Genomic DNA, 16,798 nt, shown 5'->3' on the forward strand with positions numbered 1-16,798 from the left:
AAAAAACTTTAGAACAGTTAAGTGGTCTTCTGTTTTTCATCTGGTAAAATAAATAGAACAGTATAAATTGTGACTTTGAACTGTAAAAGAAATATGTTGTATTTTTTTTCCCCTTGGTATTGCAATACCAATTATTCTACTGAAAACCATTCCAGTAAGTACAACACCATGCTAGATTGCAGTTGAAACTTTTTGATGTGAGGATGGAGAAGCTCTCATCTTCTTGGTGAAGTGAGGAGAGGGGCAGCAAAACTGCTACCTTGAACTTCTGGAGGGTGGACTTTGAGCTGTTCAAGATGCTGGTAGGGAGGGTCTATTCAGATTCAGTCCTAAAGGGTAAAAGGGTCTGGAAGGCTGATCATTCCTCAAGAAGCAAGTCTTAAAGGTGCAGGAGCATGCTATCCCCAGTGCCACAGGATGGGCCAGCGGGGAAGAAGGCTGGTGTGGATTAACAGGGAGCTTTTCCTGACTCTCCAAGAGGAAAAATGGACAGGTGGCTCAGGGAGAGTACAAAGAAGTTGTTAGGGCATACAGAGAGGAAATTAGAAAGGTAAAAGCCCAGCTTGAACTCAACTTGGCTATTGGGGTAAAAGAGAATAAAAAAAACTTTTTTACAAATATATTGACAGTAAGAGGAGGGTTGAGGAGAATCTCTGTACTTTACTGAATGTGATGAACATGACCACTGAGGATAAGAAAAAGGCTGAGATTCTCAACTCCTTCTTTATATCTGTCTTTAGAAGTCAGACCAGTTATACACAGGGTACTCTACCCCCTGGCCTGAAAGTCTGGGATGGGGAGTAGAATAAACCCCCCGTGATTCAGGCTGCTTTCCATCACCTCAGTGTTCCTGATCAGCCGGAGAGGTCCCAGAGGATTGGAGGCCTGCCAGTGTGACTCCCACCTACAAGAAAGGTAATAAGGAGGATCTGGGAAACTGCAGGCCTATCAGCCTGACCTTGGTACCAGGAAAGGTTATGGAGCAGATCATCTTGAGTGCAATCGCAAGGTATGTGTGGGACAACTTGGAGATCAGGCCTAGCTTGCTTGACAAACTTTATCTCCTTCTATGATCAACTGACCTGCCTGGTGAATGAGGGAAAGGCTGTTGATGTAGTTTTTCTAGACTTCAGCAAAGCCTTTGACACTGTCTCCCATAGTATTCTCCTAGAGAAGCTGGCAGACCATGACTTAGGTGGGTGCACTCTTTACCTAAAGAACTGGCTGGATGTCCAGGCTCAGAGAGTGGTGGTGGGTGGAGTTAAATCCAGCTGGCAAGCAGTCACAAGTGGTATTCCCTAGTGGTCATTATTGGGGCCTGTGCTGTTCAGTAACTTTACTGATGACCTGGATGAAGTCATTGAGTGCACCCTTAGTAAGTTTGCAGATGACACCAGGTTAAAAAGAAGTGTTAATCTGCCTGAGGGTGGGAAGGTCCCTCACAGGGATCTGGATAGGTTGGGTGAAGCCAATGGGATGAGGTTCAACAAGGCCAAGTGCTGGGTCCTGCACTTTGGTCACAACAGGCAGTGTTGCAGGTTTGGGGCAGAGCAGCTGGAAGACCGTATGAAAGAAATGGACCTGAGGGTGTTGGTTTATGCTTGGCTAGACATGAGCCAGCAGTGTGTCCATGTGGCCAAGAATGCCAATGGCATCCTGGCTTGTATCAGAAATAGTGTTGCCAGCGGGAGGGGGCAGTGATCATCCCTCTGTAATCAGCTCTGAGGCTGCACCTCAACTACTGCATTTAATTTTGAGCCCCTCACTGAAGGGAAGACGTTGAGGCCTGTCATGGTTTCATGATTTTTCATTATCAGTATTCCACATCATAACATCATGCAATGCACTGGGGGTTTGACTGCTGATGCTCAAGTTCCGGGTGCCTGTCCAGAGGAGAAGAGCAGCTACGTTTCCCCAGGGGGCTTTGCGGTCAACGAGGAGATATAACTCCCGGCAAGGTCACCTGATGCTCTCTTCTCTGCCTGCGCTGCTTCGCTTGCGCTTCTCTGCCTGCGCTGCTTCGCTTGCGCTTCTCTGCCTGCGCTGCTTCGCTTGCGCTTCTCTGCCTGCCCTTCTCGCCTGCGCTTCTCTGCCTGCGCTTCTCATCTCAGCGTTGTGGTAAGGCCGATCCACCATCAATTTCACATTCTCTCTCCTTATAAAATTCTGTTGATACCATATTTAGTAAATTACTTTGTTTTACCTCAGATTGTTGCCACTGTTTTCAATTATTTCGGGGTCCCTTATTTTCTTTTTTTTCCCGGGGGCGCGGATCCGCGGATCCCTCCGCCCTTCTAGTCACGGAACCGGGCCGAACCAGCCCGTAAACCGTTGACATTCTTGGTGGAGAATGCGGGCAACAGTTGCTTTTTAGCTTTTTGAACAAATCTCTCTCTCCGCTCTCAGACAGCTTCATTGGGAAAGTTTATCTGTTTCACCAGTACTGTCTGAAAGCGTGACCTTGAAAAGTCCAGGCGGACGGCCAATACTCTAGGATATTTGTAAACTTTGAGCCTTGCTATCTTGTTTCTGTAAAAGAAAAAAAAAAGAGAAAAAATGCTTTCTCTACTGAAACTGCCTTTTAAGGGGCTGCATGCCACTGTCTCTTCTTTCTTAATGCTAAAAACATACTGGGCCTTAATTAAGTTCACCACTTTGCTCTATGGAGCAATAGGTATATATAGCCAATTGAAAACATGGATGGAAATAACTATGTGGCATCTGCATATTATGTGGCATACCATTCCAGAGGGAGCTGCTAATTTTACAGGGTTGGGGATTTTTAAGCAGGTTTCCAGCCTCTCCTTTGAATTCTTTATGCGGATTTTCAATGCTCACCTGATCACGTTATTAATCTCCGTGAATGTACTGCTCACCATTTCACTTATTATTAGTATTTATTATATTTTGAGGAAGTCTGCCCCAAAACCAGTAAATACTGAGTGGCAGGGAATGTGGAGAGGCCTGGGTGAGACTTTAGAGAGATGGAAATCTTCGGTGTCATGGAACTTTACTCCAGAACACCTGAAAGACCCTGAAAATTTAAACAGATATTTGAGACAGGAATGTCGTGGCTCAGGAAGATCTGAGGAGGCCCAAATTGTTTGGGGCCTGGCTAATGCTTACCGGGCCTTATTCAATACTATCCTGGAGAGGGAGAGAGTTTGTGAAATTGAAAAGGAGAGTCTCAGGGAAACAGTGCAAAATGAGCGAGAGAGTCTCCTGGTCGAGAGAAACAGCCTCCAATCTGAGAGAGATGCCCTCCGAATTGAGAGAGACTCCCTGCAATCCAAACTCAACAGTCTTCAATCTCAACAAGACACCCTCCAATCTGAGCTAGATACTCTCATAATCGAACGAGACAGGCTCCGAGCTGAACTGGAGGATGAGAGCATTGGAACTGACCAACCTGATCAACTACAGGAAGCACCACAATTGATGTCACTTGCCCCTGTAAGAGGACGGAAAATGAAACGAATCTCGACTCAGTTAGAAGAGAAGAAAGAAGAGGAGAGAGGTCCAGAGGAGTGGCTCCAAGATCCACAAGAAGCACCCCTAAGTCCAGGGGAGGGGCCCTCAGTAAGACCACGGTCACCGGCGCCAATGAGGGCAACAAGAAGTCCCGAAAGAGTAAGAGGTGAGCAAGATATCGTTACCATTGTTGATCGATCTCTGAAAATGAATGAAATTCGAAGTCTGAGAAAAGACTTTTCACGTCACCCAAATGAGCCTATTGCCACTTGGTTACTTCGATGTTGGGACAATGGGGCCAACAGTGTGTGGCTGGATAGTAGAGAAGCTCGCCAACTGGGTGGCGTTGCTAGGGACTCAGCCATTGACAGAGGTATTAGTACATGCCAGAACCAGGCCTTTACCCTCTGGAAGCGGATGTTGTTAGCTGTAAAAGAAAGATACCCCTTCAAAGATGATCTGATGCCTGAGAAAAAGAAATGGGCTGATATGGAAGAAGGCATCTGTTATTTAAGAGAATATGCTGTGGTGGAAATGCTACATAGCCCCGATTTCATTCCTGACGAGCCAGACCAAGAGCATGATCCCGAGAGAGTCAGGTGTACACCAAACATGTGGCGTACATTCACAAAGACCGCACCAGAAAGGTACGCCAGCACATTTGCGGCAATGTATGGCAGAGGGGAAAGAAGACCCCTTATAAGTGAATTGGTTAATAAACTTCAAGACTTTGAGTTACATTTAAGCCCTCTGCGAGCTTGTGTTTCAGCCATTACAAAGGTAGCTGAAAAGCTGGACAGAATGGAAAACAAACAAGAAGATATAATAGACAAACTATCAACCGTGCCTGAAGCTGATAAATCCATGGAGGTAACGGATACATCAAATGGGGACCAGAATCCCCAAAACAGCCTATTGGAGGGGCTGATCAACTTGATTTCCTCCCAGCCGGTGGCATCTAATGTCTCAGCTATCAAAAGAAGACGTTCTCCTGCTCGAGCAAGTGACAACAGTAAGACCACATCACGTTTTGCCTTGTGGCATTACCTACGTGACCATGGAGAAGATATGAAGGAGTGGCATAAACAACCTACTCCTGTACTTCAAGCACGGGTAAGAGAGTTACAAGACAAATCAACCACCAAGGTGAACTTCTCTAAAAAGGTGATTGCTCCAGTTGCTGCAGACAGTGAAGGTAACAAATAGAGGGGCCCTGCCCCCAGCCAGGGGGGGGAAAGGGATAATAGAGTTTATTGGACTGTGTGGATTAGATGGCCTGGCACATCAGAATCACGAAAATATAAGGCCCTGGTGGATACTGGTGCACAGTGCACTCTAATGCCCTCGAGTCACCAAGGGACAAAATCAATTTATATTCATGGGGTGACTGGAGGTTCCCAAGAGCTGACTATGTTGGAGGCCGAAATCAGCCTCACTGGTAAAGACTGGCAAAAACACCCTATTGTGACTGGCCCAGGGGCTCCATGCATACTTGGTATTGATTACCTCAGAAGGGGATATTTTAAGGATCCCAAAGGGTATCGATGGGCCTTTGGAATAGCTGCTGTAGACACAGAAGGTGTTAAGCAGTTGTCTATTTTGCCTGGCCTGTCAGAAGATCCATCTGCCGTGGGGTTGCTACGAGTGAAAGAGCAACAAGTACCGATTGCTACAAAAACGGTGCACAGACGGCAGTACCGCACCAACAGGGATTCCTTGCTCCCCATTCAGAAGCTGATTCACCAACTAGAGAATCAGGGAGTGATTAGCAAGACTCACTCACCTTTTAACAGCCCCATATGGCCAGTGCGTAAAGCCAGTGGAGAATGGAGGCTGACGGTGGACTACCGTGGCCTGAATGAAGTCACACCCCCATTGAGTGCTGCTGTGCCAGATATGTTAGAACTCCAATATGAATTGGAGTCAAAGGCAGCCAAATGGTACGCCACCATTGATATTGCTAACGCCTTTTTCTCCATTCCTTTGACCAAAGAATCTAGGCCACAGTTTGCTTTCACCTGGAGGGGCATTCAGTATACCTGGAATCGTTTGCCCCAGGGGTGGAAACATAGCCCAACCATTTGCCATGGGTTGATCCAAGCTGCACTGGAACAGGGAGGTGCTCCTGAGCACTTACAGTATATTGATGACATCATCGTGTGGGGCAACACAGCAAAGGAAGTTTTTGAGAAAGGAGAGCAAATAATCCAGATCCTTCTGCGTGCTGGTTTCGCTATTAAGCGAAGCAAAGTGAAAGGGCCTGCCCAGGAAATTCAGTTCCTAGGTATAAAGTGGCAAGATGGCCGTCGTCACATCCCAACAGATGTGATCAACAAAATCAGTGCCATGTCTCCACCCACTAATAAGAAAGAGACACAATCGTTCCTGGGTGTAGTGGGTTTTTGGAGAATGCATGTTCCAAACTACAGCCTCATTGTAAGCCCCCTTTATCAGGTGACACGGAAGAAGAATGATTTTATGTGGGGTCCTGAGCAGCAGCAGGCTTTTGAGCAGATTAAACAAGAGATAGCCCGTGCCGTGGCCCTGGGGCCAGTACGGATGGAACAGGATGCGAAGAACATCCTCTACACTGCTGCTGGAGAGAAAGGTCCCACTTGGAGTTTGTGGCAAAGAGCCTCAGGAGAGACCCGAGGCCGACCCCTGGGATTCTGGAGTCGGGCGTACAGAGGGTCTGAAGAGTGCTACACTCCAACTGAGAAGGAGATCTTAGCCGCGTATGAGGGGGTTCGGGCTGCTTCCGAAGTAATCGGTACAGAAACACAGCTCCTTCTGGCACCTCGACTGCCAGTGCTGAACTGGATGTTCAAGGGAAAGGGTCCCTCCACCCATCATGCTACTGATGCCACTTGGAGTAAGTGGATTGCGCTGATTACGCAGCGAGCGCGGATGGGGAATCTCAACCGTCCAGGAATCCTAGAGGTGATCATGGACTGGCCTGAAGGCAAAAAGTTTGGAACACCGCCAGCAGAAGAGATATCACGTGCTAAAGAGGCCCCACCATATAATGAACTACCCGAAAATGAGAAGACATATGCCTTATTCACAGATGGATCGTGTTGTATTGTGGGGAAACACCGTAGATGGAAAGCCGCTGTGTGGAGCCCCACACGACAAGTTGCAGAGGCCACTGAAGGAAAAGGAGAATCGAGCCAATTTGCAGAGGTAAAGGCTGTCCAACTGGCCTTGGATGTTGCTGAACGGGAGAGGTGGCCAATGCTTTATGTTTACACTGACTCGTGGATGGTGGCAAATGCTCTATGGGGGTGGTTACAGCAGTGGGAGCAAAACAACTGGCAAAGAAAGGGTAAACCTATTTGGGCTGCTGACCTGTGGAAAGATATTGCTGCCCGAATAAAGAATATGGTTATAAAGGTGCGTCACGTAGATGCCCATGTGCCCAAGAATAGGGCTACTGAAGAGCAGCAAAATAACCATCAGGTAGACAGAGCTGCCAGAATTGAGGTGGCCCAAACAGATCTGGACTGGCAGAACAAGGGTGAATTATTTCTAGCCCGATGGGCCCATGAGACCTCAGGCCATCAAGGGAGAGATGCGACATATAAGTGGGCTAGAGACCGAGGGGTGGATTTAACTATGGATGCTATTGCGCAAATCATTCACGACTGTGACACGTGTGCCACAATTAAACAAGCCAAGAGAATGAAACCTCTCTGGGAGGAAGGGCGATGGCAAAAGTACAAATATGGGGAGGCATGGCAGGTTGATTATATCACCTTGCCACGATCTCGTAATGGTAAGCGTTATGTGCTCACCATGGTGGAGGCAACAACTGGGTGGCTTGAAACCTATGCAGTACCCCACGCTACCGCCCGAAATACCATACTAGGTCTTGAGACACAAGTCCTGTGGCGACATGGTACCCCAGAAAGAATTGAGTCAGATAATGGGACTCATTTTAAAAATTCTCTTGTAGGTACCTGGGCTAAAGGTCATGGTATTGAGTGGATTTACCATATTCCCTACCATGCACCGGCCTCAGGTAAGATTGAACGATACAATGGGTTGTTAAAAACTATGCTGAAAGCAATGGGAGGCGGTACATTTAAGCACTGGGAGAAGCATTTGGCAGCAGCCACCTGGTTAGTCAATACCAGAGGATCTATCAATCGTGGTGGTCCAACCCAGTCCAGCTCCCTACATACCGTAGAGGGAGATAAAGTCCCTGTTGTACATGTAAAGAATATGTTGGGAAAGGCAGTTTGGGTTATTCCAGCCTCTGAGAAGGACAAACCTCTTCGTGGAACTGTTTTTGCCCAGGGACCTGGGTCCACTTGGTGGGTGATGCAGGAAAACGGGGATGTTCAATGTGTACCGCAAGGGAACTTGATGTTGAGGGAGTGCAGTCAGTAATTCCTAGTGCGTGTGTTTATATTTTGTTTGTATATATTAAGCATGATGTAGTGATGTGGAATAAGGGGTGGAATGTCATGGTTTCATGATTTTTCATTATCAGTATTCCACATCATAACATCATGCAATGCACTGGGGGTTTGACTGCTGATGCTCAAGTTCCGGGTGCCTGTCCAGAGGAGAAGAGCAGCTACGTTTCCCCAGGGGGCTTTGCGGTCAACGAGGAGATATAACTCCCGGCAAGGTCACCTGATGCTCTCTTCTCTGCCTGCGCTGCTTCGCTTGCGCTTCTCTGCCTGCGCTGCTTCGCTTGCGCTTCTCTGCCTGCGCTGCTTCGCTTGCGCTTCTCTGCCTGCGCTGCTTCGCTTGCGCTTCTCTGCCTGCGCTGCTTCGCTTGCGCTTCTCTGCCTGCGCTGCTTCGCTTGCGCTTCTCTGCCTGCGCTGCTTCGCTTGCGCTTCTCTGCCTGCGCTGCTTCTCTGCCTGCGCTGCTTCCTTGCCTGCGCTGCTTCTCTGCCTGCGCTGCTTCGCTTGCGCTTCTCTGCCTGCGCTGCTTCTCTGCCTCGCTGCTTCTCTGCCTGCGCTGCTTCTCTGCCTGCGCTGCTTCTCTGCCTGCGCTTGCTTCTCTGCCTGCGCTGCTTCTCTGCCTGCGCTTCTCTGCCTGCGCTTCTCTGCCTGCGCTTCTCTGCCTGCGCTTCTCGCCTGCGCTTCTCTGCCTGCGCTTCTCATCTCAGCGTTGTGGTAAGGCCGATCCACCATCAATTTCACATTCTCTCTCCTTATAAAATTCTGTTGATACCATATTTAGTAAATTACTTTGTTTTACCTCAGATTGTTGCCACTGTTTTCAATTATTTCGGGGTCCCTTATTTTCTTTTTTTTCCCGGGGGCGCGGATCCGCGGATCCCTCCGCCCTTCTAGTCACGGAACCGGGCCGAACCAGCCCGTAAACCGTTGACAAGGCCACAGTGTGTGTTTGGAGAAGGGCAATGAACTGGAGGAGTCTGGAGCACGTGTCTTATGAGGAGCAGCTGAGGGAACTGGGATTGTTTAGTCTGGAAAAGGGGAGGCTCAGGGGAGATCTTCTTGCTCTCTACAACTCCCTGAAAAGAGGTTGTGGTGAGGTGGAGGTTGGCCTCTTCTCCTGCCTAACTAGTGATAGGACTAGATGGAATGGCCTCAAGTTGTACTGGGGGAGATCCAGGTTAGGAGAAACTTCTCCGAGAAAACAGTTAGGCTCTGGAATGGGCTGCCCACCATCCCTGGAAGTGTTCAAGAAACATTTAGATGTTGTTCTGAGGGGCATGGTTTCAGTGGGAAATATTTGTGATAGGTGGATGGTTGGACTGGATGATCTTGGAGTTCTTTTCCAACCTTGGTGATTCTATGATTCTGGTCTTTATATTCTTATAAATCTTGACAATGTTTGTTATAAAAACACATGCTACCAACTAAGGACAAGTCCATGGCAAGTTTTCTGTAACTATTTCTTGAGAATCTAGCTCAAGTCCTATTGTAGGAGGATCTTCTGGAACTCATAGGAGCATGCCTTGTCTTCATGAGCAATCTTGAAAGTAGTGCTATAAGCTAGTGCATAGCAGCTTTGCTCTAAAATTCATGAAAAGGAAGCTATGTTTTAAGTAGCTTCAAGCTGCCTCTAGATCTGGGGGAAAAAAAAAATTAGGGGACTTTTTTTTAATGGGTCTAAGTTGCAGTAGCCTAAGGCTACTCAACAGGAGCTATTGGCTATTCTGCAGCTGTTGCAGGATTCTTTAGAATGTGAATGTCACTGCTCCAGTGTAACTGGAAATTTGAAGGGACTTTTTTTTTTTTTTTTGCTACTTAAGTAGCTAGTATAGAAATAAGTATATTATCTGTTTTTCTGCATGGTTTTGTGAGGTGTAGGATCATTACAGTCAGTAGTTCACAAAGCATATTAAAACTTTTTTCCTAGTAAAAATCATCAGCAGCAACTAATTGTAGGGTTGTTTTTTCTGCCTATTTGGCCATAGCTGGTAGATATGAACTAATGATGCTAAAACATCAACTTAATGTCATGCCTCTCTCAATCATTTTTATTGAGAAGATAATAATTTGACCTTACAGTAGGATATGCCAGAGCATATGGTGGTTTTACCTTGCAGCTGTGTGAAGGGAAAGAGAAGGAACTATCAGAAGAAATGCTTGACATTTCAGAGGAGGTTCGCTCTGGCTTAAACTCAGAAATAACTGCCTAGATTTACTAATTCTTTGCTTGAATGTGTTCTCTTTAAAATGAACCCGTTTTTTACCTTGGCTGCTGGGGATACAACCTGAAGCATCATGAAGCAATCTGTTTTTTCTAGTCTAACCTTAATGTTTATTCTGCTTTGAGCCTGTTGACTGTGGCATACCTAGTTTAGTTGTTCAGGATATTGGTAAACTTTGCCAGATAATGACAGAACCTATTTGGCAAAAAAACCCAAAAACTTTGAAGACACGTATGCTGATTATCATAGAGCAGCTCTGGGCTCAAGACGGTTACCAAAAGTTAACTTTTGTCTGTAGTTGAGATAATGTTCATGGTTACTTCACTATTAGGATCCTACTGCTTTAGTCTTCAAGATGAAAAATATTGTAGCTTTGTGTCTCAGTACTGTAGAATGGGAAGATCTGCAGAGCTTGGTATAGCTAAGTCAGCATTGTTTTAAATCCAGGCTTATAGATATGGTCAGTGTTTTACTAACCTTTTGGTGTGTAAGACACCTACAGTAGGCCTGGATGCCAAGTGCACGTAAGGGAAAGCTGCAGAATTTGGCTTTAATCAGATGACTGATTTTTAGAAAGCATGTATAAAAATAAGTCTCAATATATTCACTTCTGCTGCAGAGAAAGAGGTTTGCATTTGGTGAAGTACGTAGCAAAAAGTTTAAACCTGTAGTGACCTGAAGTCTAGAGCCTGCTTGCTTTTGTACTTGTTTTTTTTTTTTTTTTAATAACTGTAGGAAATGGGCAAGGTGCTGCTTATGTCTAGTCTGGAAGGAAACAAACCACTGGCAGGGTGTCTGCAATAGCAGTGGACTGTTAGAGCTGTTTTTTGTAATAAAGGATGGTGGGCTCTCACATTCAGAAACACGTAATACTTTTTCTCCACCCTGAGATTCCTTACTGTAATCCCCTGGTGCTGCCATTGGCTGCCTTAAACGTAGCTGGCAGTGTAGCTTCTTGACAAAGATTGTGGTTAGTATGGTGAGGTGGTAAGAAGCTTGAATTTAGCTTCTGAGAGTCAAGGCTGCAGACTTCTATCACAAGTGAGCTGAGTGCTTTCTTTCATTCTATTTTAATGGAAATAGAGTAGTATCAAGGCTACTATAACCTACTTGAAAAGACAACATCAAAGTAGGTGCTATGGCAACAATGTCGTTTTATTCTCTGTTAAGAGTAGGAGACATGAGCAATGCCCCGCTGCTGATTAGTGCAATATTGGCATATGAGAAAATGAATCAAATCTGCCTCAAACTGCCCTAGTTAGCTATGGATGTGGAGTTCCAGCAGTCATGGGGGGGCTAGGCTGTGGTGATGTGCTGAGTCAGTCTTGTGGAGTGTCAGTGTGCTCTTTGAAGGAGCCCAAATGCTATTTAGTTGAATTTATATCTGGTAACAAATTCATGGGGACAAGTCTGGCTATTTGCTACGCTGTTTACTGGCTGGGTGAGTTGATTGAATCTGGATAATAGAACACTTAAATGATTTGAGTAGAGTAGTTGATAGTACTAAAGCACCTCAGTCGTCTTCCTGCTTTTAAATTTATTTCTATACCAGAATGGCTGCACTGGAGCACTGTTGTGTATGAAGTCAAAGCATAGTGTTGGCTTGTACTCATTTACTTCCACTCTGTGTCTGCAAAACTCTTCAGCTGCATCTGTACACCATTTTAAAACCTTCAAACTGGACATATCATGGGAATTAGCCATAGTAGCAGCTAGAAGACTATTCCGTGGTCATCCAAGCCACAGTCTTAGAATTGTCATTTGCTTCTGAAGTGACTCTCCTGAGCTTGGGATTAGAGTTCACAGTTTGAATGTTATAAACATAGCTGAAATAGTTTCTCTCCAAATGTGGGTTTTGCCCTAAAATGCATTAGTAGGCAGCTGCTGCTTCCTGCTGTCATTTTGTTAAACACCAGTCAGATGACTTGATTGTGGAAACTTGCTTGGCATCTGAGTGGAGGAATGCAGGAGTGACTTAGGATTTGATTGTTATTTAGATTTTTAATGAAGTAGTTTAACTTGGCAACAGTTCTGACAGTGCTTATTCTAGTGTACTGACTTGGCTGTTAGTTCACACGGCAAAATAAAATTGATAATTTTAGAGTATTCAGAGAAAGCCTAATGGGTGTGTGCGTATATTCTGATGAAGAAATAATAGACAGCATCTCTTTTCTTAGTATCTTTCTATACTTGGAATGTGGGGCCATGTAGAACCTCTGCAGTTCTGGTTTATTGGTCCTGGAGTTATGATTTATCTGCAGTTCTGGTAAGTGACTTGCTTGTCCAGTGTATTTGATAGCATCCAATCATTTCAGATTAATAACTTGCATTCAAACTACTAAAAAGACTGGAAATTTGTTAAAAATGGTTTTGATTAAAAAATGAGACAATTAATGCTGTAGAAGAAACAATTGTTACAGTAGCTGTGCTGGATGAGCTATGATCCAAAGGCTGTGCCAAACAGGGTTGTGAGTTCCATGACAGACTGTGCAGATCAACAGGCCAGAAAATTGAGGGAGGAGTTTATAAAAATGAAATCAGCCTGGCTTGAAGTTTTGTATATTATTCTCATCCCCATTCTAGCAGGCAAACAGAGCTAATACAATGTTCTGAATAGCCACTGGCTCACTGGTGGCTAAACAAAGAACTATGAAGCTGAGCATAACATTTAATACACTGTATGGCTCTGGTGCTGACATTTTATTACAAACTGAAGTTTCTCTTGACATTTTTTAGAGTTGTCTTCTACAAAATTCTGGCTCAGTGGTTGCCCGTGCTTCAGCAACTGACTGGCTTGTTTAATGAAAACCATCTCTCCATGGCAGGTGGGGGCATATGAAAACCCCTTCTTACTGAAGGATGAAGTGGTCTGCTCAAACAGGGTAACAATCCTGCAATAGGGAAGGAATGTACTTCAGTTGTGAATATACCCTGACTTAAAAATAGATGCTTAAGATGTAAGTAGGCTAAGCAGTGTAGAAAAGAACTCTCAAATTGCTTTTTTACATGGATTATTTCTAACAGCTGCATAACTAAAGAACAGTAGAGTTTCTGGAGGAAAGAGAATTGCTGCAGTTTGGACTTAAAGAAACATGATATTTAGAAATCGATCTTAGCAGTTCTGAGTTCATATCTGGATTGAAGAGCAGTGGACGTGCCCTTTCTTCTAGCATGTAGCTTCAAGTTGTATAGAATCTTAGTATAATGCTAACCTTTTAGCATACATGTTTGAACGTTTTCAATGATGATCAAAACTGGGGAAGCTTATTCACTTTGTCAGCCTCACCTCTGTCCCGGGAAAGGTGATGGAACAGCTTGTGCTGGATACCATCTCCAGACAACTGGGAGAAAAGGAGGTTATCAGGAGTAGTCAGCATGGGTTCACCAAGGGGAGGTCGTGCTCGACCAACTTGGTGGCCTTCTATGATGCTGTCACATGCTGGGTGGATGGGGGAAGAGCGGTAGATGTAGTCTACCTTGATTTTTAGAAAGGCATTTGATACTGTCTCCCACGACATCCTTATAACAAAGCTGAGGAAGTGTGGGATAGACGAGTGGACAGTGAGGTGGGTTGAGAACTGGCTGACTGGCAGAGCGCAGAGGGTCGTCGTTGGTGGTGCAGAGTCTGGCTGGAGACCTGTAACCAGTAGTGTCCCCCAGGGGTCTGTGCTGGGTCCGGTCTTGTTCAACATCTTCATCAATGACCTTGATGAGGGGATAGTGGCCACCCTCAGCAAGTTTGCTGATGATACGAAGTTGGGAGGATTGGCTGACACTCCTGAAGGCTGTGCTGCCATTCAGTGAGACCTGGACAGGCTGGAGAGCTGGGCAGTAAGAAACCGGATGAGGTTCAACACAAGCAAGTGTAGGGTCTTACACCTAGGGAGGAATAATTGCATGCACCAATACAGGCTGGGGGATGAGCTGCTGGAGAGGAGCTCTGCAGAGAGGGACCTGGGCGTCCTGGTGGACGACAGGTTGGCCATGAGCCAGCAGTGTGCCCTCGTGGCCAAAAAGGCCAATGGCATTCTGGGGTGCATTAAGAAGAGCGTGTCCAGCAGGTCGAGGGAGGTGATCCTCCCCCTCTACTCTGCCCTGGTAAGGCCTCATCTGGAGTACTGTGTCCAGTTCTGGGCTCCCCAGTACAAAAAAGACAGGGATCTCTTGGAAAGAGTCCAGCGGAGGGCCACAAAGATGGTGAAGGGCCTGGAGCATCTCCCCTATGAAGAAAGGCTAAGTGAACTGGGTCTGTTTAGCCTTGAGAAAAGACGACTGAGAGGGGACCTGATCCAGGTTTATAAATATCTGAGGTGTGGCGGCCATAGCGGTGAGGCCAGTCTCTTTTCAGTGGTACGTGGAGACAGGACGAGGGGAAACGGACATAAGCTGCAGCATAGGAAGTTTCGCACAAATGTGCGTAAGAACTTCTTCACGGTGAGGGTGACGGAGCACTGGAACAGGCTGCCCAGGGAGGTTGTGGAGTCTCCTTCTCTGGAGATATTCAAGTCTCGCCTGGACGCCTACCTGTGTGACCTGGTGTAGGGAACCTGCTTTGGCAGGGGGGTTGGTCTCGATCTCTAGAGGTCCCTTCCAACCCCTACAATTCTGTGATTCTGTGACCTTGGAGGGAAAGTGAGCTCTATAGCTGTTCCTTTCTCCAACCTGCTAGCTTGACTAGCGTGTTAAAAGTTGAGAAGGGAATGCAGGAGATAAAATGAGTGCAATTGGCCCTTCTATCCCCACATTGTACCTTAGAGCCTGATATGTTGTTCTGAGATTAACTTTTTTAGACCTTATGCCTATAAGCATGAAAAGAGTTCCTGAAGACCTGGGAACTTGTTTATCTGCTATTATTCAGTTGTAATCCTTCTTGTAAGTAATTTGATAGGAGAATGGAATATTGTCTGCAGATGAGAGCCTAGATGTTAAATATTATAAAGGACTTTCTGTCCAAGACACTAACAAAGAGTTGATGTTATAACGTGTAAGGCTCAACTTAGTTAAAAAAAAGCCAGTAGCTGAAATTGGAGAAAAATAATCCACTGCTTCACTTCTGGGAATCTCCTTCGTGCACCTTTGGAGACCTAGATTCATTCACTCTTGAGTAGAGTATTCTTATTTGGGTGAGTGTTTATAAAGCCTGACTTCTGACATAATAAAATTGCACTCAAGGCTATTATTAGTCAGCAGTACAATGAACAATAATTGCCTGGGAATGAGATCCTAAATACTTTTAAACATTCAGCAATATGAGATTTCATAACAAAATACTGTTTTGTACTTCATCTGTGAATTGTGGATTAAATAGCATCATGTGAAAGTACCTAACTAACTTCTCAATTACTTTTGAACTGCCACAGCCAAAAGCTTGTTATTGACAGGCAATAGCACAATGGCCTGCAGTCATAGGCCTGCCTGGTGCCAGAAAGTATAGCTTGGCAGTTAAACCTATCATGAGTAGCCAAAAATGTCACTTGATAGCTAAGTGTAACAGCCCGCAAATGATATTGTTCAGGGATATCCATTCAAACTGGGACCAGAAGCTGAGTAGGATGCTTAAGCCATCCCACTTTAAATTATTAGCTGAGAGTAATTTCTGTGCTTCTGCCAACAGAAGAAAACTTTTGTATAATCATAGTTAAATCTCAGTATCTGAGTACTCCTCAAAAACTTCCTTTCTAGCTGTCTGGGGCAAAGCTGGTGAATATGCAATCTGCCAGCAATCTTTACTGCTGGTTATGCATGGCATTTATGGACTCTTGGTCTTGCTTATAGCAGATCATAACTCCTACGTGAACTTTTTTGTAACACTGTCAACAGTTTGCCATCATTATTTGAAGTGTAAATGTTAAGATATTGGAACTTTCCTTTCTGGGAATATCATTAGAAGAGTGTTCTTCATGTCTGCTCTTTAGGTGTAGTTTAAATAACAGTGGGATAAATGTGCATCCCAGGATTAATATATACAAATTAATACAGTGTGCAGCATTATAGTCTGACTTGCATTTGATGTTTCTCAAGGACATTAGAGTTGAGAGCTGACTTGTCTAGGAGTCCTGCCTCATGAAACACTGTTTGGTTTAACTTTGAGATCAGGTGTTTTGCTACATTGAACGTTGTGTTGCATCTCCTCTTTGTTGGCTTCCTTAAAGCTATCCAAACTAGACAGATCTGCTGACAGATCTTCAGCTTCATCTGTTCTGAATGGATTTAAGATTGTAGGACTTGCCTGCTTTGCTTTTAACGATGTTGGAGACCTTGTTGCCTCAGGTATCAGAAAAGCATAGGAAACTTGGCTAATTCAGTATGCTGGCACCTGAAATGCTCCCTTGAGCACATTAAGAAGAGCCTGAGTGGATAAAAAAGGCTTTTTTATTCTGACTACCTCTCTCCAATTTGCATATATTGACACTGGGAATTTAGCTTTTGAGAAAGTAAGACTAGCAGATGCAGTGTTTCTAAGGTTGCACAGGTAAGTGATGAGCAAATCTACTCGTAGGCAATATGGCAAAATGCCAGTTAACAGGATGCTGTACACACGAAGGGCCTGCAATTGAGCACTTTGAGATATAGCTTAGTTATGTAGCGTACGAAGAGCTTTATCAGCATTCTGTGTGGAGTGTTTCTCAATACTGTTGTGTTGTTGCTAAAGCAGCACTAACCTTTAAGATCATTTTTGTTGTTTCTC

At 45.1% G+C, this 16,798-nt stretch overlaps 1 protein-coding gene across 4 annotated transcripts in view; it reads left to right on the forward strand.

The window, feature by feature from the left end:
• The window catches only part of SNX3 (sorting nexin 3), a 32,205-nt gene that overhangs the window by 7,411 nt on the left and 7,996 nt on the right, over positions 1 to 16,798 (forward strand). The window contains exons 1-2 of one of the 4 annotated variants that reach the window (XM_085217546.1): positions 1,774 to 3,637; positions 7,427 to 7,492. The exons of 1 other annotated variant lie outside the window; for it this stretch is intronic. In XM_085217546.1, the coding sequence (XP_085073672.1) occupies positions 2,557 to 3,637; positions 7,427 to 7,492 (1,147 nt within the window). In that variant the 5' untranslated portion in view covers positions 1,774 to 2,556. Of the gene's footprint in view, positions 1 to 1,773; positions 3,638 to 4,809; positions 6,655 to 7,426; positions 7,493 to 16,798 lie in introns of those variants that run through there. 2 more of the 4 variants (XM_085217543.1, XM_085217544.1) reach the window with 2 other exon arrangements.

Source organism: Meleagris gallopavo, chromosome 2 (assembly GCF_905368555.1).
Source record: "Meleagris gallopavo chromosome 2, MGAL_WU_HG_1.1, whole genome shotgun sequence".
Classification (NCBI taxonomy): Eukaryota; Metazoa; Chordata; class Aves; order Galliformes; family Phasianidae; genus Meleagris; species Meleagris gallopavo.